The sequence below is a fragment of the Choristoneura fumiferana genome, chromosome 17 (genome assembly GCF_025370935.1).
Source record: "Choristoneura fumiferana chromosome 17, NRCan_CFum_1, whole genome shotgun sequence".
NCBI lineage: Eukaryota > Metazoa > Arthropoda > Insecta > Lepidoptera > Tortricidae > Choristoneura > Choristoneura fumiferana.
In genome coordinates this window covers 5,623,041-5,649,245 of record NC_133488.1, presented here as the reverse complement: position 1 = coordinate 5,649,245, position 26,205 = coordinate 5,623,041, and the positions used below count along the sequence as shown (strand labels likewise).

General features: G+C 39.6%; 1 protein-coding gene across 1 annotated transcript in view; it reads left to right on the top strand.

Moving 5' to 3' along the window:
- Window positions 1-26,205, top strand: part of LOC141437291 (uncharacterized) — a 218,060-nt gene that overhangs the window by 65,669 nt on the left and 126,186 nt on the right. Inside the window, exons 6-9 of the mRNA XM_074100564.1 lie at window positions 4,936-5,113; window positions 7,336-7,574; window positions 11,392-11,429; window positions 11,969-12,126. Coding sequence (XP_073956665.1) covers window positions 4,936-5,113; window positions 7,336-7,574; window positions 11,392-11,429; window positions 11,969-12,126 — 613 coding nt within the window. The remainder of the gene's footprint in view (window positions 1-4,935; window positions 5,114-7,335; window positions 7,575-11,391; window positions 11,430-11,968; window positions 12,127-26,205) is intronic.

The following is a 26,205-nucleotide window of genomic DNA, read 5'->3' as shown; positions in this document are numbered from 1 at the left end:
TACAAATAACAAAAGTCGTTCGTAGTCAGTAACGCTCTTTAGCGATAAGGCCGCCACCTTGTAATTTTCTTTCTGTGTTCCTGTTTTCTGTATCGCTTACTATTTATGGTATACTATATACAACAAAGAGCCTTGTATTGTATTGTATGTAACGTACATAACTTGGCTTGACATACTACCGCGTGTTTAGATGCAAAAGGAGAGAGAATCATAGTATGTAATTAATGAGATCCCTCTTTGTTGTAGGTAGGTAGCATATATTTTTAGTTGCATAGATATTTGTTATTTACCTACTTATTTAATGTAGGTACGCTTATGAATGAAACGTTCTCATTCATTGCTTGAATTTCTGTCTTATAAGAATCATTTATCTCCGCCAATTATTATTACGATTTCGTCTAAAAGGTATATTAAGTAAAATTTAATTAAGAATTAGATTATACGCCATTTCTATTGTGGAAAGACGGCAATATTAGAATGAAAGAACTTCTACTGGGCAATCTTATTTTTCATACAAAGATCTGCCCGACCGGGGATCGAACCCGATACCTCAAGCTTCGTACGAACGATCATTTCGTTTCGTTTACTAATAGTTTGTTATTGCATAGTAGGTATGTGTGTCTCGCTCTCGCTTGTTTTCAATGAACAGTTCGGAAGATCTAAAAATATAACCAGTAAGTAACATATTTCCAAACAATCGACTGAGAGTAAACCGTTTATTGCAATGTCGGAAGATTTTTACTCACGTGATGTGACAACGCTCGACAAGGTAGCCAGGATTCTGTTAAAGGGGAGGGGGATGGGCAGGCAATTTAAAAAGTAGCTTGTAAGAGACCAATCAAATATATCATTATATAGAGTTCAGCTCCCACCCACTACAGTAGGAATGCGAACAGAGAATGAGATTTTCAGGGGCTGAGTTTAAAAAGTTGGTTCGAGTTGGCAGACACTTCCCTGGACAAGGACAGCTGGAAGTAGCCATAGGGAGTGTCCGGAGTTTTTTCTGGGGAAAATCAGCGTTCTCCTCTAATAGCAGAATACAGAGATAGATTCTATAGAGAATTTGGACAGGGACTATTTCGTAGGGAACCTAATCGGAAGAGTATCCAGCGGTTTTTTTTTCAACTAAAAAGGTGTCTGGCGTATTGTTTCAATCTCGCTAAACGGGCTGCGTAACTTGCAGTTCGTGGGCATTTCTGCTAATTAACAGTAATTACTTTATTACTAATGTTATAAACGTGAAATCCCCTAGCTGAAATGAAGACGCTAACCGCTCACCCAGTCAATTATTACCTAAGATACTGTACGATTCCCTCCTACCTGATAACATGGCATTTTCGGACCAACAAACAAATCGTTGACAAATCCGGTACGTATTATAAAGTATAAATTTAAAATATATATCGGTGAAATACATACAGTTGAAATACCGAAAATTAAAAATATAATGGTTAAATAAATATTAATCAAAATTCATAAAGCACGTTTTTCATACTGGTCGAAATACATAAATTAAAATGACTAAATTCACAATGTATATGTTCAGAATATATACAATCAGAATATATAATAGTTGAAGAAATAACAATTAAAATTCCTATAGTACGTTTTCCATAATGGTCAAAATACATACTATATAATGCCTAGGTTCATCATCATCTCCAGTCTATTCACATTGTATTTACATGTTAAATTCTGAAAAATTAAGGACTGTAAGACAAGTCGACGGAGCTCCGCTTCGCGGAGCTCCTATTCAGGGTAGTTAAGGCGCTTCGCGCCTGGACAAAACTCTAACCTAACCTAACCTATAAGATACCGACTGATTGGAATCGGTATTGTCTAACAAGACCTTGCATTTTAAACTAAAGTTAGATCATAAATTAAATAGAAACTTTAGGTGCGACGACGAGCGTAGCGAGGAGGAGCGTGTTAGGTTCAACTATGACCAAAACACCAGAATTGTAATATATGCATTTTTCTTTGTGAAAATTCAGTGTCTAGTATGTATTTCAACATTATAGAAACATACTGTATAAATTTTGAATGTATACTTTATGAAAATATGCATTTTGTGCCATATGACTAAGAACCATTATGCGTTGTAACCATTATATATTTTGACCACTATGCATTTCAAGCTTATGCTTTTAGAACTTATGTCAAATAATTTTATATATTTTGATACATTATGTTTTATAATTTTCGTATTTCAACTGTATGTATTTCAACCGATATGTATTTTAAATTTATACATTATATACGTACCCGACAAATCCACATCGTCACAACAAAAAGGTTTCCCTAATGAAATGGCTTGATATTAATCCTTAGATTTGTTTTACTTAATTAAAAACGTTGCTTCGGTTCCTTTACGGAAATAAATTTGTGTCTTGACTACAGTGAAATTAAAAGAGATACCTCTGCTTCAGAGTATAATTGTATGTCAGCTGGGTGCCACAGGCTTACCTACTCGTAGGTACTTTTGAAAGTTCTTTTATTTGTATGTGTAATTGGATAAACTTTATAAGGAAACACAGCTGTCTTCTTCTTTTTTGTTATTCCGCACTTTGTCACGAATAAATTTCTTTCTTTTCTTTCTTTCTTTCTTTTGTACCTAAACGTTGCCTAAAAGATATCATTCTGTAGTATTCCGTACTATTTTTTAATCATCTTTTTGTGTTAAGTTTTATTGTATAATGTGTCTCTGTGTTAGTGAATAAATGTCTTCTTTCTTTCTTTCTTTCATCTTCATCATCATCATCATCATCATATCAGCCGTAAGACGTCCGCTGTGAACGTGAACCTGCGGCTTTAACCAGGTCATCCGTCCATCTCATTGGTGGATTTTCGGCCCCAACGGCCATCTATTTTCCTTGCTATATGGCCTGTCCATTGCCATTTCAACGAGCTTATTCGTTCGGTTATGTCGGTGACCCTCGTTATTTGGCGTATCTCCTCATTTCTGATTTCTCTAAAGAAAACCCGAGCATAGCCTTCTCCACAGCTCACTGAGTAACTGTGAGTTATTTTCATAAAGCCCATAATGAAGCATCACGTTCGGCCAAAAGTCAAATATTTATATACACATGTCATGTGTTCTCGATTATGTCTCATCCATCGCACTCTTTTGGCCATAAATATTGAACAATACGGTATTTGACAACTCCTGATTTTGCCGTATCTTAATATTATTATGAAAATATAGATATACAGATAGTGTTTAGCGAAGAGAAAATTTAAATCGGTTGAAAATTGGATTTAAAGTGATTTTTTGAAAAATCTATATACCTGTCTCTTTCTCAAACGCTTTTCTCTATGCAGCAAGTATGGCGGTACTGGCGTGTGACGTCACATGCCAGTATGTCTTTCTCTGTCTAATCTTGAATTTCAAACCTTTATAACTTTGTTATTTGTAAAGGTAGCTTAAAAATGTTTTTCTATTCGATAACAGGCATTGTGTAGTTTTAATTTATAAAACATATACAAAATAGTCAAATACCGTATTATATATTCGAAAAGAAAACGGAATAGGTACAATGGTTATTTTTCCATCAAGTTCAATAATAATTTATTTATGAATTCGGCGGTTTGACAACTGAATAGACACGAAAACACTTTAAGAGAAAGTGAAGGAAGTTTCTAAGAAAAATAAAAGTAAAATCAACGGTCTATAAAAAATATGTAAATTAAGGCATTAAGTCTCCAGCATGGTGCTATTTTTTCATGGCAGTCAGACGGCTGGGTGTGATGAAAAATGGAAATAAAAATACTTAAACCGAGTGTTAGCTTCATCATAATCATCATCATCAGCCGGAAGACGTCCACTCTACTGCTGAACAAACGCCTTCCCCTTAGAACGCCACAGTGAACGACAACTAGCCACTGGGCGCCGGTTGCCTGCAACTCTCGTGATGTCGTCAGTCCACCTAGTGGCGAAGCGTTGGCAGGCCGCTGCCAACGCTTCGTCTTCCGGTTCGTGGTCGCCACTCGAGGACTTTTATCCCCCAGTGGTTATCGTTTTCAAGCGATTAGCCTGCCTATTGCCACTTTAAATTGCGTGTTCTTCGAGCTATGTCGATGACTTTAGTTCTTCAGCGTATAAATTTCCGTATACCAGATTGAAACATAATCGCGGGGAGAAAGTGTGTTCGTTTAATTAAAATGAATTATATATTTTAGCCGTGGCCGTGGTGGCCCAGTGGTTTGACCTATTGCCTCTCAAGCAGAGGGTCATGGCTTTAAGTCCAGGCTCGTACCTCTGAGTTTTTCGAAATTAATGTGTGAATTTACATTTCATATTTGCTACTAGCTTTACGGTGAAAGAAAACATCGCGACGAAACGCGCATTCACCGGCGAAGAAATTAAATAATGTGTGAGGTTCCTAATCTCTTCCTGATCTCAATCTCATTCGGAGAGGAAACCAGTGGCCAGCAGTGAGATGTTATTGTAGGTTAAGATGATTATAATATTTAGTAAAATTCCGGGAATTTCTACTGTCAGATCTTATGGTTCACGCGAATGAATCCGCTGGTAAATGACAGTAAGAGATAAGACCTTGACTCAGTAAAGGTGTAGCTGCACCCTTCTAATCATCCCAGCCTATATAGGTACATACGTCCCACTGCTGGGCACAGGACTCCTCTCAGAATTAGAGGCTTAGGCCCATAGTTTATACGCGGGCCCAGTGCGGATTGGGAACTTCACACACACCATTGAATTGCTTCGCAGGGTTGTAAAGGTTTTCTCAAGATGTGTTCCTTCACTGTAACGCTGGTAAATTTCAAATGTACCAGTATCACACATAAATTTCTAAAAACTCAGAGGTGCGAGCCGGGGCTTAAATCCCCGATCCTCTGCTTGTGAAACCATAGGTCAAACCAATAAGCCACCACGGCCTATACCACCACCCGTCTAATATTTATATGTAATTCCAGAATGCGTGGCCGGCGTGTGCTCTTGCGCACACTCCCCCCGCCTCCCCGTGCCCGTCGTGTCCGCGGGGCTCGTGGCTGTGGGAAAGGACGCGTTCGTGAACGTCAGCTGGTCGCTACCTCCCCCCATATATCCCCAAAGACTGCCAAAGGGGCTGCAGAAGAAGTCTTATTTTGTGAGGTACGTTTGAATTATTCTTTATGTATTTATTTTGCTCATCCGCGACCTATAATTCATTCATCATTATATTAGCCATTAGATCGTCCACTTTTGGACATAGCCCTCCCTCATACACCTCCAGTAAGGCCGCTCGCCAACGGCGACTTTTTGTAGCGATGCAGTAGCGATGCTGTCGCGCGTTCGCATAGATACAGGCGCGATGCAATCGCTAGCTGTGTAGCCTCGCCCACACAACCACGATTCAGTCGCGATGCAAACGCGCTACTGTCGCGCTTCACCCTCCCTCCCTTCACACCCTTATTAGCGCGTTGGCATCGCTTCTGTAGCGCGCTGCCAGCGCGTTTGCGCGTTAGTCGCGATGCTGTAGCGCGTTATTAGCGCGTTGGCATCGCTTCTGTAGCAAAAAGTCGCTGTGGGCGAGGGCCCTAACTTCGTTTGGAAGCGGCCTGTATCCGCCGTGAACCTGTCGCTTTAGTATATCCGTCGATCTTTTTGGTGGACGTCTTATGCTTCGCTTGCCCATCGCTGTCTCCATTCGAGAACTTTTGAACCAAACGGCCATCTGTTCTGCATGTTTAAGGTCTGCCTATTGCCAGTTTAATAAGTCACCCACCACTTAATCGATAATTAATCTAAACGAGCCGGAATCCATACAATGGCGGCTCTTCTGAAACACACAGATAACTGATATTAAAAAAACAAATTGGCGGGAACCTTGCGAATTTTCCGTGGACATTTGTTGAGAGTGCGAATGTAAACTTACAAAAATGGAATCATCGAGTGCTAGTGACATTTCTTTCCTATTTGGATATTGTTTAGCATGAGTTTTTATTTGGTCTACTATTCCTGTAATAGTTGAAAGAAAAGCAGATTATGCACCTCGCATTAAGTAATTTATATTGTCCTCGTGTCTTTTAAAGCCCTCGCTGGCGCTCGGGCTCCAAATCGGCACTCGGTGCAATAATAAATAACTTTCTGCTTGGTGCAACAATCTACTATTATTTCCATGTTACTGACAACTGACGGTGCACATATTTCACCGCAAAATTTATACAGAAATGATTAAATTTACGAGGTCTGGCGCCTAGAGATTCGCCGCCGTCATCGTTACCAAGCGACTATTTTTAATGTTATTATCGTTAGACTTAAATTAATTTTCTTGGGAACATCTTTCTTTTACATTAAACAAAGCAAATTAATCAGAATCTTCAGATTCTCGCTGAGAACTTGACTACACAACTGACCAACTGGCTGACTGAACAACTGACCTTGCTAGTAGCAATTGTTGTGAATAATTTCCACGAGAGGACAACTACTGTTACAGTTTTTAAAACACACGGCTGTATGCCAGACAAATTCGGCACGCATAGCAATTTTACTAAATAGGTAGATGTCTTAGGAAAAATCTTATGGTCTAAGAGCTCTAGCTACGGAAATCCGTTTGCAATTTATAGACTCTACAGACTCTATAGACTCTACCTATGTACCTATTTAGTAAGATTTATCTGATAGAGTCTCTAGTTAGTCTGTAGTTAGGTTGCCAAAGGATCATTATGAATAGAACGGGGCGCCTGGCAGCTGTTCAGCGGTGGGTGTGACAGTGGTTGGGCATCAAAGGGGTTGTAAAATCAATTGAAGGTGTGCAATTTATAGAGCTCTGCGTTTCGTGTGATATTTTAGCTAATTATGTATTTAATAACCGTTGGGGGAGAAAAGTCCTTGAGTGGCGACCATGAACCGGAAGACGAAGCGTTGGCAGGCCTCCCACTAGGTGGACTGACGACATTGTGATAGTTGCGGGAAACAGTTGCGATGGATGCAAGTGGCGAGGGGGAGGCCTTTGTTCAGCAGTGGACGTCTTCCGGCTGATGATGATGATGATGATGATGATGATGTATTTAATTCGAATACCGGGTGCTGTCTGCACCGAATCGAATACCGGCCTGTAATACGAGCAAAAAACTAAAACATATAATCGTCCTCGTCAAACTAAATAACATTAGTTCAGCGACTTTCAAAGATAATAGAATCTTTGAATTTTCCTTTTCCACCAGCGATCCTCTTAAGGTCGTCCGTCCACCGTGCCTCAGACCCGTTTTAATGAACTAAAATCAAATCTTAGCTCTTCAGGCACTTGAAAGTTGACGTCCGTTTGTTTGAATTAAAATCAACCGGCACCCGAGCGAGATGAAAGATATTATATTATTATTATTTTCCAACAGCATAGGACAACAGATGGTATCCGACGCTCATCCCTCCCCGTGGTTCGCCCACACAGTCACCCGCCACATCCCCACCGACGGTCCGGTGGCCACGGGCGATGAACCTCGCTTCCTCCTTCTCCCTATCGTAGAAAAAACTAGAGAGAAGAAGAAGGTTCTGGACGTGAGACTGCTGGCCAGAGTGAGCGTGGTCGACGAGCGGGGATGCATGGGACCGGCGGGAAACGCAACTGCTTTTGGTGAGTGAGATCCATAGAATTAATAATCCCTTACGATTATTCCACAGTAGGAAAAAGAAGCAGTATTCCGTCTCGGCAGCGTCCTTTTTTGTACTGTGATTATTTAATGTGTGGTGACAGTTGATATACTCTTGATCTAGGAGTGCGATTTACATCTGTCAAACTGTATAAAGACGGTAGAAAGACGGTGAATGCGATTGTGATTACGGGTGCTTTATTTCCCTTGCTCCCCGTGCAGAACCACCTTACATAACCAGCACTTCCCAAATAAATTATGTAGGTCCTGGCGCTTTGCCGGCCGCAGCGCTATCGCGGCGCGCTCGCTTTACTAGCTAGCTCGTCTCGCACGTTTTGTGGTCACAATTGGACTTAACATTCCTCGCTTCGCTCGTCGTCGTACTAAAAGTGCCCAATTAACATTATTAAAATCTGTTTTAAATCGGAGATATTTTGCCCTTTCCTGTGCTGGTTATGTAAGACAGTAATGTACCGGGAATAAGCCCTTTGTCTATTAATGGCTTCTGAACTGAATAATAGTCTACTGGCAGTACCTACCGTCTCCAACATCAACATAGGCGCCGTAACGTTGTAATTACATAACTACCTATATGATGTAGAAGTACGGTGTTCTAGTTTTTTCGACAGATTCATACTTCATTTGTTTGATCCGAAGTAAACAAACTGCGATGTTATGAAATGGCGGCGGTGTGTTCTCTGTTGTAATAAATCACCCATTAGGGCTGAGCTTCCGCCAAATTAAAGCAACGATTTTCCTTTGAACGGATAATCCGACGATATTAGGGGAGCAAACGTTTGTGGCGCTGTCATCGCTTCACTTTTTGTTACTAGTGTAAATAAATTGTGCAATTTGGTGGAAATACAGAAGTGGTCCAATTTAAGCGCCAGTTCAATATAGGTTACTCTCCCCTACCTAAGAGATAATAGAAGGCCCTATTTTCATATCGGCTGCTACGTCATCCCACTCATTTTAGGGTTACTTATGCTGGCAATACTCTTAACTTCCAACTCAGGGCAGTGCACCGACACTCCGTACGATCAGTCAAATAAGTGGTCTATCAATTTTTAAACAAGTTCCTTTCAAATGATGTCGCTTTAGTAGATACCTATAGCTTTCAAGCTGACAGACACGTCTTATCGACATTATTGTTTTATGACTTGAAAGTGATAATCAGAGCTGGGAAAGGTTGAGCTATTCTTATGTCATTACTGTCATGTGTAGATGTTAATATGGATAAACACTGAAACTAAATATTAAAGCGACACAAAACTTTACTAATTATAATTAAACAAAAATGGCAATAGGTATATTTCAAAACGGGAACTGACTAAGCTTTTACATTCTAAAGTTTCTGTATAGTAAAATTGTATTGTAAAACTCGTAAAACCGACTATCAGTTTTTCTATATTTTCTATTTTCAATGCATTTTGTCGAGAAAGATCGTGGGATACCTAACTGCCATTAAATGACAGGGTGGGTGTATGTCTATGTTATGCAAACTCTCAAAACAGCTCACCTTTTCCGGATAATCAACTTTTGTGTAGTAAATTACATTGGCTGATAGTATATTTATAGTAGGTACCAACATTGTTATAGAGGTTGGAAAGTAAGCAAAAGATGAACTGTTATATACGAATTCATCTATTGCACTTTTGACCGAGTGTAAACATTGTGCTTTTCACGACTACTGCGAGGAAATAAGAAACATTTACCACAAAACAAACAATAATAATGAAAAAACATAGTTGCTCCCGCTTGGCTTCCACCAATTTTTAACCGGCTTCAAAAAAGGAGGAGGTTCTTTATTTTTCTATTGTTACCTACATATTTTTTTTAACGAGTCCGTTTTAAGTGGCCAGTACCCAAAACCACAATATATTATTTAAAAAATAAAAACGGCAGCGTCGCCTGGCTGTGGCAGCAAGTCGAACATGACGGGATGTATGCTCGCACACTGAGCCTGAGCAGCCTGCCTGGATGTTCAGCCAGTGCAGTGCCGTACGCAGCAGGCTTAAAAAGTTAATGCTGTAGCGTTTTTTCATACTTAAAAAAATAAGACATTTTGTGCATATTATGCGTTTAAGAAAAAAGACACCTCATAAAAGGCCATAAATGACGATGGCATGAATGATGATGGTTCGATTCCCAGCGCTGGTCCATTTTTCTGGTTTTTCTGTGCATCTATGTTTCTGTTTGTATTTTCGGCATTCTCATTGGTCAATTTAATTTCACACGCAGCAGACGATTAGTTTTGATTGATCTAATTGTCGTTTCAGCAGGCCGTAAAAAATATTTTAAAATATATTCGAAAAAGTCGTATCGTTCAATGAAATATATATTTAGATACGACCTGTTAGCGTAACGTGCTACATTGTTGTCTGTAGGTACGAATTAGAAGACGAGGTTTTGGCAAGCCTAAACTAGATGTACTAACGACGTAATGAGAGTTGCGGGAAACTGTGGCTGCAAGTGGCGAGTTGTCATTCTTTGTGGCTTTCTAAGGGGGAGGTCTTTTTGATAATGATGATAAAAGTTGAAATATTTTAAAATTATACGGATAAATAAGTTCATATTGATTACAGAAAATTTTACCAATATCAAAGTATTATCATGAGATTTCCGCATGAGTGGAAGGAAATAAATTGAGATTGATGGCTTCCTAATTTTCTAATTTTAGCCGAAAGGGAAGGTTGGAGTGGCTTATTGAGGCTCAATGAGTTTGCGCAACGATCATATAGCAAGGTCTTTAATAAAGTAGACATTGGAATTTTGATTTTATCATAACCTTAAACGATGTTATCGACATCGTAGACGAGGTTTGTTTGTTTGTTTATAGTCTTTATTATACAAAAAGGAAATACGAAAAGTTTACTAAAAAAAAGTGTAAAAAAGTCACGGGCAACAGCTACTATTGATATATTTTATCTGTACATACTCACTCATACACACACACAAACATACACACATGTGTATGCCTGTGGCGCCTACTGAGTACTGACTTAATATTATTTAATACGATAGTGAGAAGGACGGTACGAACTACAATTTCCGAATTTCGTAGGAGCCCCCAGTTATTTCCTGCGGCCGTATTGGAAAGAGAAAGAGATGGCGAATGCGATCACGAACGTCAGCGCGTTAAGCCGAGTTTAGACTCGCAAGAAAAATAGTGCAAGTTACATTATGCGGCGCTCGATTTACTACTACAAACTTGTTGGCTTTAAACGGCCTCGCAATGTAATGCAACTGGCACGACTTTTCTTGCAAGTCTAAACTCAGCTTAACGCGCTGACGTTCGTGATCGCATTCGCCATCTCTTTCTAACCTTCCATAGCGAGTGTCAGAAAGTAGTGGCGACAATGATTATAAATTCAAGTGCATTAGATAATTCAATTTTCAGTCCTTGTATCTTTCCATTGTAGTGTCTACTCTTGTTTCTGGTGTCCTTTCAATCGTTCAAAGGTTTACTGGAAGAGATCCCTTCAATGGATAAATTCACCCCTGTACATCTCTTTGTCTTGTTAACTGTTATTTTCATATGTTTTATACACAAGAGTTATACACTACAATCAGGCCCTTCCCTGATATCCTACGCAATCCAAAGCAAACGCTAGTGCCTGCAGGGCTACTACGAAACTCGAAACTCGAAGTTCGTATCGTACCGTTCCTCTCGCTCTCGTATTAAATAGTGTAAGTGTCAGAGGGACCGCACGACACGAACTTCGATTTTGAGTTTCGTAGTAGCCCTGCTGTGCCGGTACCACTATATTCTGAGTTTTAAACAAGATTTTCTTGTTTCAGATCCTGCAAAAGCATCGAGAGTGTCAATAACTACTTATGTAAGTGTTATAAGTCGTTATATGTAAGTATACCAAGCGATAAATAGACGACCAGATGGCCTAGTGGTTAGAGAACCTGACTACGAAGCTTGAGGTCCCGGGTTCGATTCCCGTGTCGGGGCAGATATTTGTATGAAAAATACGAATGTTTGTTCTCGGGTCTTGGGTGTTTAATATGTATTTAAGTATGTATCTATCTATATAATTATATTTATCCGTCGCTTAGTACCCATAACACAAGCTTTGCTAAGCTTACTTTGGGACTAGGTCAATTGGTGTGAATTTTCCCGTGATATTTATTTATTTATTATTTTATTATAAATGGAAGGAACCTATTATGTCGCTGCACTGTCCCGTATATCTGTTTGTCACATAGTGTATCTCATGTCATAATGTACCGTATTACTATGGGTTAAATTTTCGTACAGGATTTTTTTAACACCATAAATAGATAAAGCTGATTTGACATAGGTTTGTGAGATTTTTATTATACTTTATTAAATGTACTTTAAAAAAATAAATTTTGTATTTTATTGTAGATCTTATGGGCGTGCCTGGGCGGCGCCCTGGCACTGGGCGCGGCGGGCGCGCTGGCGTGCGGTTCGCGCGCAGCCAAGGTGGTGCTGCGCGCGCTGCGTCCCTCGCCCGTGTCGCCGCAAGCGCCGCGCCGCGCCTGGTTCCCGATGCCGCTGCCCACGTGAGTCAAATTTACATGCGTCAATGACCTTATTAAGCAGCACCACTCTGAAATACGAGTACCTACCTATGATAGATTTTATTCATCCATCTATCTTAAATTAATCGTCGAAATGTATGTACGCGAATAACTTCCAAACGACGGCACCAAATGAGATAGTTATATTTATGTTTAGTTATAGTTATGTTTTTGTTGTTATTAGCAGGACAAGGTTTGCTTTGTTAATCAAGATTTAAAAAAATCTGGAACGGGGCGCAGCCTAGCAACAGCTAGAGCAACCTTAAGAGCGTGCAAACAAAAAATTGCCCATTCAGGTGGTTTTGAGGTTTTTCAAATGCCTTATTAATGTCTAAATGCTTACGTTTTCTAAGAAAAAAATAATATAACGTATATATAAACTCTTACTCTGATGTATAGCGGTGATTCCCATTTATTTCCGTCAGCGATTTTTTTTTACCCGGTCCAAACGGAGCGTTTTGAGCATCTGGACGGGGTGTATGTAGCTCTATAGTAGTACCTCGGGAACGAGCGGGTGTCTGCGCGAGTGCCCTCGCGCGGAAAACGCTCCGTCTGTACACGGTCTAAGCAGCACTATTCTGAAGTATAAGTACCTATGAGTAATATTATTTGTCAATAAAAATTGACAGCATTATAGGAACTTAAAAATCAATGCGCTGTAAAATTCAAATGACACAAAAAAAACACAAATACTAGACGTAAACAACACAAAAAAGACTTAATGAGGGTTTTTTTTAAATCGTCTTAGTCGCTAACCTAAAACGACGCTTACGTAAAACACCACAACCTCCGGCCAAAAGTCGGAGCGCAAGAACATCTGCTGGTGCCTCTCATCATGGTGATCATACTGTGGGTTGCCTGTGATTGAAAAGCCCAGGTTAAACCTTCAAGAAAGTCAAAGTCAAAGTCAAAATATCTTTATTCAATTTAGGCTATAACAAGCACTTATGAATGTCAAAAAGATCGTGCGCAAGTTGCATTACATCGCGAGGCCGTAAGGCTGGGTTTCCACCAGAGATGTGTGAGGATGTGTTGCGAGCACAGCGCCGATCTGGTGGAAACAGCTGAGCGGAGCAAGCTAAAGTGGACGAGTTTGAAATGATAAATCAAGCGACATTATATTGTATAAAGCGACTTGCGCGATAAAAACTGACTCAAGCACAGTAGCCTTAACGGGAGAATGCATGCTCTCCCGGCTTTCCAGCGAACTTAGAGCAATTAGGACCACGGGGGACCACGGGTGCACCCGTGGTCCTAAGCCAGCGAATGACTAAAGCAATTAAGAGAAGTCTCTTCGTTCCATCCTCCATACAAACGTAGTCCCGGTCTGTTTTGAAAACTAGGCAACAGAAATAGATGAGATTTTGTATAGTATGGACTAGACGTAATTATCTATGCCTGTGGTTTTTCAGATTTTCATATAAATGTGTAATATCAGAATTACAGGAGCTCAAAAGTCGATAAAAAAAAGATGTCAACTTTGCACGAGAATTACAGACTGATAAAATATTTTTACAAAAATCGAAAATTCCACAGGCATAGAAAATAAAATGAATATCTTGATCGTAAAATATCATTGATTTATGTGCTATACTTTTCGTATTATATGAGGACAACGAAACCCAAAATTCAACCGCCCAAATCTTGAAAAGCCTACAGCTATCTCGATATAAATTACGGACGTTCGTTGCGGAAGGCATGGGAGGAACGGCTGCGAGCACTTATGTCATGAGCGATAAAGATAGCAATATCCCAAATGAATACCTGCGCGGCCGGCAGGGAACTTCTCTTAAGACTATGAGGGTAGATAAGATAATAAACCTCTCCAACCCTCTTCTTCTCGCCATATAGTAAGCTCCAGGCTTAGCCTGAAGAGATAACAGACAGACAAAAAGACAGACACACATAATTACCTTCGCGTTTATGATGATTGTAATGCAGAAACGCTGCCTGTCTCCTGAAAACTGCAGTCGACTGACACCTTGAAAGATATTTTATGCTTTTTAGGTATATCTTCGTTTTGGGAATACAGGCGTGATGTGTGTGTGTGTGTGTGTGTCTGTGTGTGTTAGTTATTAAATAAAGCGTGTATAAGGATTCGAAAACACGGAAGTATTAAAAACATGGCTGTCTTATATACGGAGTAAGTAAGGTTTTGGGTTCACGGAAAATGCTTTATCCGCTATTGAAAATGAAAACGAACCGGGCTACGTATATCCTACCTACCTTTCTACAAATACCTCTCTGGTCGACACGAGGCTCGAGTTTCTTCAAAGACACGATAATATCTCAAGAGGATCCTGTGACAACAATGGTCTCGAAATTAGAGTAGGTAAATAAGATAGGAAAATAATGTATTCATATTATTCCCGAAGATTGTGTTTCAGCGAAAAGTGATTTTTTTGTCAAAACTTAAGCTCGACAACTTTGTCGTCCGAAGTATCGCGTCATAGAAGTAATGAAATTGTACTATTGTTTATGGTTATGTACTATCGTGACTATATCTAAATAAGTTCGTACGCGACGGTAAGAACCCTGTCGCAGGGAGCCTCTGCTGCCTATATCAAGTTTTTTTTTATGAGTGCGGCGAATGCTGACTGTAACAGGGTTCTACCAAGTGTCAAGTGTGTGTGTAATTAATATACTCATCATAGTCCATCTTAGGGCGTATCCGGGCTTGAACAGTAGTTAGGCTGCATTTCCACCAAAGATAGAATGTGTTTTTCATTAACCAATAGAAACGCTTCATTTACCTATCCTCGCACAGCACATCTGTGATGGAAATAGCTGAGCGGAGCGAGGCTGGGGAAATGTAGTGTTTCTATTGGTTCCTGAAAACACGTTCCTCGCAACACATCCTCGCATATCTCCGGTGGAAACGGAGCAGAAAACAATTTAAAAAACTGTATTACCCAATTGTTTAGTACTGTAATTGTTTAGTGTTAACTGGCGGTTCGGTGTGATGCCGTCTCTATTTGTTTTGTTCGAATAGACGGAGACGGCATCACATTTAACCGTCGGTTAACGCTAATCAATGGATGGTGAAACAGCTCCTTAGCCAGGCAAATTTTATGACACTGTATATGAAAACTTTATAATTTGATAATTACTTCTTTCTTAATCTACTTCATTTGCTGTATGTTTTTTCCAAGACAGGTACAGGTTCAGCTAATTAAGATCAGATCAGCTAATTAAGGACCGATCTTTAATTCTTAGGTCGGTATTTTTTAAACTCTAACTTAACCAACTTCATTACAGGCTGTTTTGGTTTGAAAAATTATACGATGAAAATTATGATTTCATCGTATAATTTTTATAAGCCCAAAATAAGCTTAACTAGGTACGGTCTACTGACCTCTTTGAAGTTAAAGTCACTACTTTAATTCATGAGCCACAATGAAACCTTTTCAACGGAATAGTCAATACGATTTTCCTTGTTAATTAGAGCCGAGCGAGCGAAGCGAGCGTGCCGCGGCAGCGGCCGGCGAAGTGCCAGAACCGATATGGCGGCGTTGCATGATATACTAGGAATTTCCTAATCTGCCTAAACGTCACTAGGCAAATCGTTAAACGGTGAGTTTTGAATGATGTGGCGGATGTCATTTAGCCAACTCGTGAAATGGCGCCATTTCACGATATGCCTAGGAATTTCGTGATCTGGCGGATTTTACCATCGGCCGCCGACAAATACATAATAATGTTTTTTTAATCCACTATCTAAAAATATACCGCACTGAGCAAATGTACAAAAACATCCTGTATATAGTTTATAGATACCGTAACGCACGTAACTCAAAATTGAAAAAAATCACTTTGGCTCACACACAGGACCCATCGCTATACCTAATTTTGAATTTCGAAAACTGACGTCAGGTTCGAGGATGCAATCTCTTTCTGCAAGTTTTGTTTTCACATGGGCTTTGCTATAACATTATTATAGGCGTTAGGTACAGTAAAACTGGCAAACATATATGTAGGAATATACAGTCAACCGATTTGATTCCTAGGCTACCACGGAACCTTATCGTAGTAAATAATTTTAGTTGTCCGTAACGATGTTTATCGAATGACGTAAAATTTTATTACGACTGTGGTGGCCCAGAGGAATCAAATTGGTTGACTGTACTTTAAATACCAGAGAGGTGTGCAGGTGGGATTTTTCCGGGTGCCCCTTATTTCGCATAACATTAATTGTGCTGACCCCCAAGACTAGGCATGTCCCGTGGGGTAAAAGTACGGTTTATAAGAAACAATGCTTGGCGGCAAATGGCAACTATGTTTATGGAACAGAAACAATAAAGAAAAATATTTAATTAGGCTCCAAGCAAAACAAACGTAACCCAAAACTGAGATAAGTAAATTCTTTACAAAAGCTAAAACATAAAAATATAATTTCTTCGTCAACAAGTTGTGTAGTACAGGGTTTCTCAAACTTATGGCTCCACGTACCCCTGGTAAAGTTTCTAGACGACAGCGAACCCCTACCTCCCCCCCAAAGAAAGTAATAAAACTGGCTGTTGGAGAAACTAAGTTTATTTTTATTTCAATCATCATGATAATATAATGTATATTATTTATTTCAATAAAAGGTAGCAAATAAACAGGTAAGAATCTAAGAATCGTCTTGCCAACGAAAATACAAACTGAAACAAATAACAAACAAATAAGTAACAAATTTGGAGTTGAAATAAAAAATACTCCAAAAACCAATCTTAATCATCTTGCCAGTCTTGCAGCCACCATCACGTAAACCTTGTCGCGAACCCCCTACCGTCGAATAGCGAACCCCTAGGGGTTCGCGTACCCCACTTTAAGAAACCCTGGTGTAGTAGGTATGTTTTGGGAATTTACTTAGTAAAATCCCTGAATTTATTTAAATTCAACTGCCAGATCGAATCGTTACTGCAAGCGCAGCTGCTGTCAAAAGCTAGTTAATTTCATAAAACTGTAAAATTGTTGATGTTCATTGACTAAAAATTAACATCACTGTCGTTATGTTGAAAACTTTTAGCAACGTTACGATACGAATATAGATTTTTATAAACAACCATTTTATTATCCACCTACAGAATAAAATAAATCTTATTAATAAACGATACATCGCGTAAATCTGTTTTACAGCGTTAGATAAAATTTTAAAATTGTATAAAATGTTTCATTAATATTATAAACATAATAAACTAAAATAGGATTCGGATTCTGTTGTTATGGCGCGGCATTTCACGTGGGGGTCAAGACGACAGAAGGGCTTAGTAGGTCTTAGGTTCTATGGGTAGGCATTAGGATTGTCTTTATACCTTGGATTCCGTACCAAAACGGAGCCTTTTGTATTTGTACCTCATTTTGGTGGTGGAAAATGTTTGCTTATATTTCAACTCCTTAGATAGATAGCACTCACTTTAACTTTACGTATTTTATCTATTATCTAGTTTTTAGATTTTTAGGGTTCCGTAGCCAAAATGGCAAAAACGGAACCCTTATAGTTTCGCCATGTCTGTCTGTCTGTCTGTCCGTCCGCGGCTTTGCTCAGGGACTATGAATGCTAGAAAGCTGTAATTTTTCATGGATATATATGAAAACTATGCCGACAAAATGGTACAATAAAAATTTGTAAAAAAAATTTTTTAGTGTAAAATAGAAATTTTTTTGGTGTGTTTTTTTTCTTCCTATAACGAGCGTAAAGTGGGTGGAATATTGTAGTAAGTCTTTTCTCACCATTAGTGGGTGTGGAATATAAGACGTTGTATAGGTAGATTAGTGGGTTTGCTGATTTTGTTTTTAGACGATCTTTTTGATTTAGTGATAAAGGTGAATTTTAAAAATCGAGGCCCTCTATAATCTAAACCGGTGGGTGGAAAAATTTGAAAAAAATCAGGATGACAGTAAGTGTACCTACCTACCTATATGGCCCGCGATAATTATTATTTTGATCGTCGTATTTATTAATTTCATAATTGGGCAAAAACATAATAAAGTATAAAATAGCACGGTGTAGGTGTAGTAATCCTGGCCCGCCTCTAAAATATCTTTAAATTTCTGGCCCCCCATGAAAACAGTTTGCCCACCACTGAACTAGAAGATCAGTTCAAAGAAACGGATTATGGATTCTATTATAAATTCTGATTATCATGGGACACTGTGGGTGGGTACTAAGCAACGGGTAAACATAATTTGTAGATAAATAGTAATACGTATGAAACGTCCAAGACTCGAGAACAAACATTCGTAATATTCATACAAATAAATGCTCCAACCGGAGCTCGAAATAGGAACCGTGAGGTGAACTTAATACCACAGGGCACTCGTAACACGGGCAGGCTCGTGTTAGATATAATGTAGTACCAAACAGTGTTCTTTTTAGGAAAAATTGTTACTACATGTGCATCAAAAATTCTAATGGGAACGGCATACCTACCAGCAGCCATCGAGCGTCAGCTTGGCATTAAAATTATATTGGTTTTCAAACGTTTTTTACTTTTTAATGCCTGTATAATCAATGCTGCGGGGGATGCACCATTTGTACAATAATTTGTGCCCCTTCAAAATATTGTTGAATAACAAATAATTATTTTTGTCAAATAATTTATTGAATCAGGCGTTACTTTGCGGAGGTCCATATCAATGAATGAAGGTCGCGGGTGAGCAAGGAAATTCTTTTAGTTCATTATTTTTGTCGCCGAGAATGCAAAGCTTTACGTGCTAAGTAAATCTTTGGCTAACATATGAAATATCGGCAAATAACTTTCTCGACTTTCTCTAACTCCGTTGTCTGGCAAACGCTCAATAAAATATAAATTCAATTAATACTTTGAAAGCCTACGTTACTCAAGAGGAATTATTAAGCAATATTTGATCATATTTAATCATTTTGACATGCTTTATATTATGTAAACCGGCGTTAGTGTGTTTATACGATTACATTATGTTTTTCTCCATCTTTAACTATCAAAAGAGGACACTAATTTATGAGTGAATGCAATTATGGGTGGGCTCTGTACCCTTAGTGCAAGTTTCGGTTACAAAATACGTCTCGATCGCGTTCGCGTTAAAATCTCAATTTGTATGGAAACACGAACATCGCAAACGTTCCGCTAGAGGCGCTGTTCGTAATTGCATACAAATTTAGATTTTAACGCGATCGTGACGTATTGCGTAACAGAAAACTTACACTAAGGGCACTGACACGTTTCAACCGCCATGTCCCGTGTGTTAAGTTAAGCGTTATTTCTCGCCACGTTCAGTCAAGGAATGATGAATCACTTACTTACGGGTGGTGCAAAGGTGCTCTACTAATGTCATGTTGACATCCCATAAATTTGCCAAAGAAATCGTAGCGAAATTGATCACGAAAAGGTTCCACCCTGGCACGTGATTCAGTTTCTTTGACTGACGCGAAAAATTTAGAATAGATCGACTAGCTGCGTGGGTTTTTTCCAACTTGTTATGACATGGATGCCTTTAAAAGGGGTACCCATCATCTGGTATAATCTCGCTTGCCCATAACCCAGTAAACGTAACACGCGTATTGCATAAACATTCTTAGTAGAATAATTACCTACTTCGCATAATTCATCATAATTCGTATACCTATCGAAATTATCGCACTACTTTTTCCAAGAAAAATCTTACACTGAAACCAATTGCTAACAGAAAAGTAGGTTAGGTTAGAACTGTGACCTCACAGTACCAGCAAAGTAGGTTAGGTTAAGTAGAACTAATTGCGAACAAAATGTAATACTTAAACCTACACAATACTAAACTACTAATATTATATTTTTTCGAAAATACAAACTGAGACATAGATGCATAGAGAAACCAGAAAAAGAGACCAGCGCTGGGAATTGAACCCAGGTCTCCAGCATTCCGTGATGCGTGCCATACCCCTAAACTACCACTGGACAGAAGTACCTACATAGGTACACGAATTTCTCATATGCACCCATATCTCAGGTTGCTTTTTTCTACTATGCTACTTAAGCGGCAGCAGTAGCGACATCTATATCATCATCATCATCTATATCATCTGTATGGTTTCGATATGGTTTCACGGGATACCCGTAAAAGTAACAAAGTTGGAGTTGAAATAAAAAATACAAAAAGACTCCAAAAAACCAATCATAATTTGATTGCTTAGTAGCGACATCTCTTGTCTGGGTGAGCGGTTGGTTCCGAAAGAGTGTGACGTCTCTCGATGAGAGCGGAACATAGATGTCGCTAGTGCTGCTGCATAAGTAGCGTAGTAGAAATAAGCAACCTGAGATATGTATGCATAGGAAAAATTCGTGTCTAGATTCCTGTCCAGCGGTGGTGTAGGGGTTATAGCACGCAGCACGGATTGCTGAGGACCTGGGTTCGATTCCAGCGCTGGTCTCTTTTTCTGGTTTTTCTGTGCATCCATGTCTGTTTGTATTTTCGATACAATTATACTATACTTTTTGTCTGTCCTGTCTCTGCCCTGACTGAATGCTCCTCTCATCCACTCAAAGGTTGACTGGTAGAGATCCCTTAAAGGGGTAAGTTCGCCTTTGTATACCTCATTGTTGGTCAATTGTGTTTGTTTACTTATTTTGTACAAGAGAGTTTACATACATACATACATACAATATTTTTAAAGATACAAAACCGTGTATCAGTTTCATTTCAACGCCAAGTTCGTATTAAAATTGCGAGAGAATGCCCGAATTACTGTTCATATCTAAGTCATCATCCCAGCCTATATACGTCCCACTGCTGGGCACAGGCCTGCTCTCAGAACAAGAGGGCTCTAGAGATATAGAGATCTAAGTAAAACAAACAGTTTGCGTAGTTTAAAGCAGTTTCCCATTAAACTTTCATTTAGGATTGCTATTCCATAGAGCAAACCGTGACTCAGGCTTACATAAACCGCGTAACTATACTGGGCGAAATCTTACCAGACTATAGTCTTGGTGAATACGGAATTACCTATTCCGCGGTGATGTCATAATTTGATTGTTCGTATGTGCTCAGGAATCTTGATGAGAGATGGAGAATTTGTCACCAATATTCCGCGGGGAACACGATTTTCCTGGAGAAAGGTTTAAAATTATGGAACAGTAACCTATTCTTCTTCCTTCATTTTCGTTTTGTCAATAAAATTAGAAATATTTTACTGCAGCGTTGCAATTAAAGTTAACAGGTTGTTGTTTGGTAGGGAGACATGTTTTTTTTATATTGATTTTAATATTTTTTCATTCAAACAACATTACGGCCTTCTTCGCCTAATCTTTATTATTAATTATTATAACTGGAAACATTTGTGAGTGCCGTATCTCTTTCTGACTATCTTTCTCTCTCTCTCTCTGTGCGTGCGTGCGTGCGTGCCTGTGTGTGTGTGTGTGTGTGTGTGTGTGTGTGTGTGCCTGTGTGTGTGTGTGTGTGTGTGTGTGTGTGTGTGTGTGTGTGTGTGTGTGTGTGTGTGTGTGTGTGTGTGTGTGTGAATGTGTTACTCTTTCACGAGAATCACGAGACTGATTCATGCGAGCAAACCCGCCGCTAAAGGCTAGTTTATTATGTACTTCATTTCACTTTGTAGATCACTGATCAACTATAGATAATTATTGCGTTATTGTTGCATCCACGTGGCCACAGTAACGGGCTTCTTAATTTAACTATGACACAGCATTCCTCACGTCCGTTTCACAATAAAGTCGCTACGTAACCTGGGATGCGTTTGCGCATAAGGTGCAGCGTCCACAGATAGGAAATCTGAGGGCCTACTCCGAAATTCGAAAATCGAAGTTCGTATCGTACCGTCTCTCTCACTCGTATTAAATAATATAAGCGTCAGAGGGGTGGAACGACACGAACTTCGATTTTCGAATTTCGTAGTAGCCCCGACTGTTACACGCGCATTTGTTTCGGTGTCAGGGGGGCTACAAATTCGAAAATCGAAGTTCGTGTCGTACCGTCCCTCTCACGCTCGTATTGAATAACATAAGCGTCAGCGGGACGGCAAGAGACGAAGTTGGAATTTTGCACTTCGTAGTATAGGGTCAGGTACGTCCGTCATTCTAGTTCTCTGTGATTCCCAACTGATGACGAATATGAGACTGAAATCATTTAATGGGTCACTCAACTTTTTTATGTAGCCGGTTACCATGGTGACGTACCTTTTTTTTTGCGGTGGGAAAATGCGTTGCGCACTATCCCTGCGCCGTGGGGACGACGCAGGGGGTGTATGGGACTCTCCTCTCCCCCTCCTTCCTTCCAATTGGGAAGGAAAGAAGGGGGGAGGCCTACCCATTAAAAACTATTAGAAGGTCAGGAAACTACGAATAATATAATGTAAATAAGTTTATTAAAAGCAAATTCAAAAACATGACAAAGCTCCGAGAAAACCTCATAGGAGACAGTGACAGGGCTGTTCATTATACAAAAATACGACAGCCCATAGACTGTACTGATGGCCAGCGTTAGGTACGTTCAATACCCCCCCATAACGTGGACATCATCAGCTCTGACGAACTGGTACAGCAACCTATATCACACCAAGTTGGCTCGTAAATAGTTGATGTTTTGTGCAACCAAGAGGCTTGGTAAAAACATCAGCTACCATCACATCTGTAGGAATGTACAAAATCTGAACATTGAAGCGGTCTATCATATCCCTAACGTAGTGATATCGAACTTCGATGTGTTTGCTCCTCTTGTGATGTACGTGGTTAATAGCAAGCTGCATAGCAGACTGATTGTCACAATACAGCACTATTTTACAACAACGCAACATTAAAAGCTCCCTCAAGAGTGCTTGGAGGAACACCGCTTCCCTACTAGCCTCACTTAGGCTAATATACTCCGCCTCGGTGGACGACAACGAAATGCACGACTGTTTATAACTACCCCAAGATATCGAGTTTCCACCGTACTTGAATACAAACCCAGTGTACGACTTTCGATCTACATCTGAAGCCCAGTCTGCATCCGAATATCCCTCTAGGATAGGATTTACATTGGATTTCTTAAAAACTAAAGCTTTTTGCTTAGTTCCTTTAAGATACCTCACAATTCGTTTGGCTTGCATCCAATGGAATTCTGTATAACAACTGTTAAACTGACTTAGGTAAGACACGGCAAACGAAATGTCAGGTCGCGTAGTTACGCACAAATACATTAAACTACCTAACAACTCTTGGTACGGAAATTTCGATACAGTGTTATTCGTAGCATAAGAACTCTCACTAGAACTAATGTTAGTTATCATGGGAGACTTTACAGACTTACAGTCAGTCATGCCGAAACGATCTAACAACTTGTCAATCCGATTTTCTTGACTAAGTTTGATGGAAGTTGCATCACGTTCTACTTTGATACCTAACATGTTTTTAACCGGTCCTAAGTCTTTCAACTTAAAATGCCGTAACAAAGAAGATTTTAGCGACTCTGCCAAGCGATTATCGTTATAAAAGACGAAGAAATCATCTACATACAGAGCGATATAAACAATCGACTCACCTGACTTCCTGATGAAGACACAGTCCTCTTGTTTACACTGTATGTATCCCAAAGAAAGTAGGACATCTTTTACCTTTTCATACCAGGAACGCGACGCTTGCTTCAACCCGTACACAGCCTTTCGTAATCTATAAACTTTATTTTCGCTTCCAGGACACATGAAACCTTCCGGCTGCTGCATGTAAATCTCCTCGCGCAGCTCTCCATTTAGGAACGCCGTTTGTACATCTAAATGATCAATTTTTAGATCTAATTGTACAGCTAGAGCCAATAATAGTCTTATAGAGCAGTGACGAACGACCGGTGAAAAAGTTTCGTTAAAATCTTCACCATACTTTTGGGTAAAGCCTTTCGCGACCAATCTCGCCTTGTAACGTGTAATGTTTCCGTCAGAGTCTCGCTTCAATGTAAAAATCCACTTGTTTTTCACTACATTTTTGTCAACAGGTTTATCCGTAAGCTCCCAAGCTCCATGTAAGATAAAAGAGTCTATTTCTTCCTGCATGGCTTTCTGCCATAGCTCTTTATCTTCACAACTCAATGCTTCCTTGACAGTACGTGGCTCTACGGGCTCTTTTACATTAGTAACATTAGTTACGTTACAAGTTGGTTTCGGTATACGAGGACGTAGGTTGTATCGGTGACTAGAAGACTCTTGTACATCCTGAGGTTCTTCAAGATGATCTTCACTAGGCACGTATTCATGTTCGCACTCCGCCTCAACAGGATAATTTGGTGATTCTATAGAAGTCGGTTTTCGCTCCGCCTCCAGAGGATAATCCAATGACTCGATCGAAACTCGTTCCGGCTCCGCCTCGACTGGCGTAGTTTTTACATCCTCCTCTTCACCACCTCCTGTAAGAAAAATAGGTTCAAACATTTGTTTTTGTATCCTATTAGAGCGCCTACCTGGAAACACAGATTCATTGAAAACCACGTCACGTGATACAATGATCTTATTGTCATCAGGATTGAACAAACGATATCCCTTTACGTTTTCACAGTAACCTAAGAAGATTAGTTTCTTACTTTTGGGGGTCCAACTTTTTTCTTTTGCAGTCATCTATATGTGCAAATGCCTCACAACCAAAGACACGCAAATTCTTAAGATTAACCTTATTACCACTCCAAACCTCTTCGGGTATTTTACCCGACAGTCTCGAACTTGGCGACCGGTTAATAAGAAATGCTGCAGTATTAGCAGCTTCTGCCCACATTTTGTCATCTAAATTGGCATTAAACAGTAGACAACGGACTTTGTCCAGCAATGAGCGGTTGAAACGCTCTGCAGATCCATTCTGCTGAGGACTATATGGTACTGTCAGCTGATGAACGATCCCCTTCCTCTTCAGGAAGTTCATCAACTCGGTATTAACATACTCAGTACCATTATCTGATCTTAAAACTTTAACTTTCGCATTGCACTGATTCTCAACAAGTTTAATAAAATCAATAGTGTACTTACACACATCACTCTTCTTTGCAATGGGGAAGATAAACACTTTCCTGGAGTAGTCATCTAGGAACGTGAGGATGTAACGCTTTCCTCCAAGAGAAGTCGTCGGCATCGGCCCGATGACATCAGTGTGAATGAGGTCCAGCCGTGCTTTAGCGACCTGCTTGTTAGGATCAGTCACAAAGGGAGTGCGCGATTGCTTACCCTTAAGACACACCTCACAAACTTCCTTCTGAGTAGTAACCTGAAAATCAATACCATTAGCAACTTTCCTAAGTGACGCCAAGCTATCAAAATTTAAGTGACCTAATCGTTGATGCCATAACATCATGTCCTTAGAAGTAGCTGAAGTAGTCAGATTGGCTCTACCAACAGTAAGAAGTATGTAAACTCTCCCAATCTTCCTAGCAGTTAATACTACCTTACCAGATTTTATTATGTTACATGTTGTATTAGTAAATGAAAGCTTAAAGTCTTTTTCTGTTAAACTAGATACAGATATCAAATTTACAGTAAGATCAGGTATAAACAAAACGTCTTTCAAAGTTATGTTCCACAATTCACCATTAAACTTAGATGTAAAATGTACGTCACCTTTGCCGCTTACGACTAGCTTTTTGCCATTAGCCACACACACCTCCTTTGTCGACGAGTCTCGAAGAGATTCGAACCAGTCACGACATCCTGACATATGATTCGTAGCTCCGGAATCTATAATCCAAGAAGTATCATCACCTTTAGCCGTGCTGAGTGCGGTCAAAACCAGATTAGTCTTCGACCCATCATCTGGTTGAGTACAGTCTTTCTTGACGTGACCCTTTGATCGACACTTCCAACACCAAAGTTTCTTCTTCGTATTCGACGAGGTATTAGCATGTTTAGACGTACTTGGTAAATTTTTGCCGTTGCCATGGGAACTAGTCTTGTTGTAACCACGATTCCGCGTAAACAAGCAGTCATCACCACCAGCAGCCGTCCTTTTCCATCGCTTGTCTTGAAGCAGTTTAGTTTTGACTTTATCTGTCGTTAAATAAATGCTTGAGTGCTCCAGAGCCATAATCATGGGTTCATACTCTTGAGGCAACCCTTGAAGCATTATAGCAGCAAGAAATTCATCATCTAGAGGTTTATCC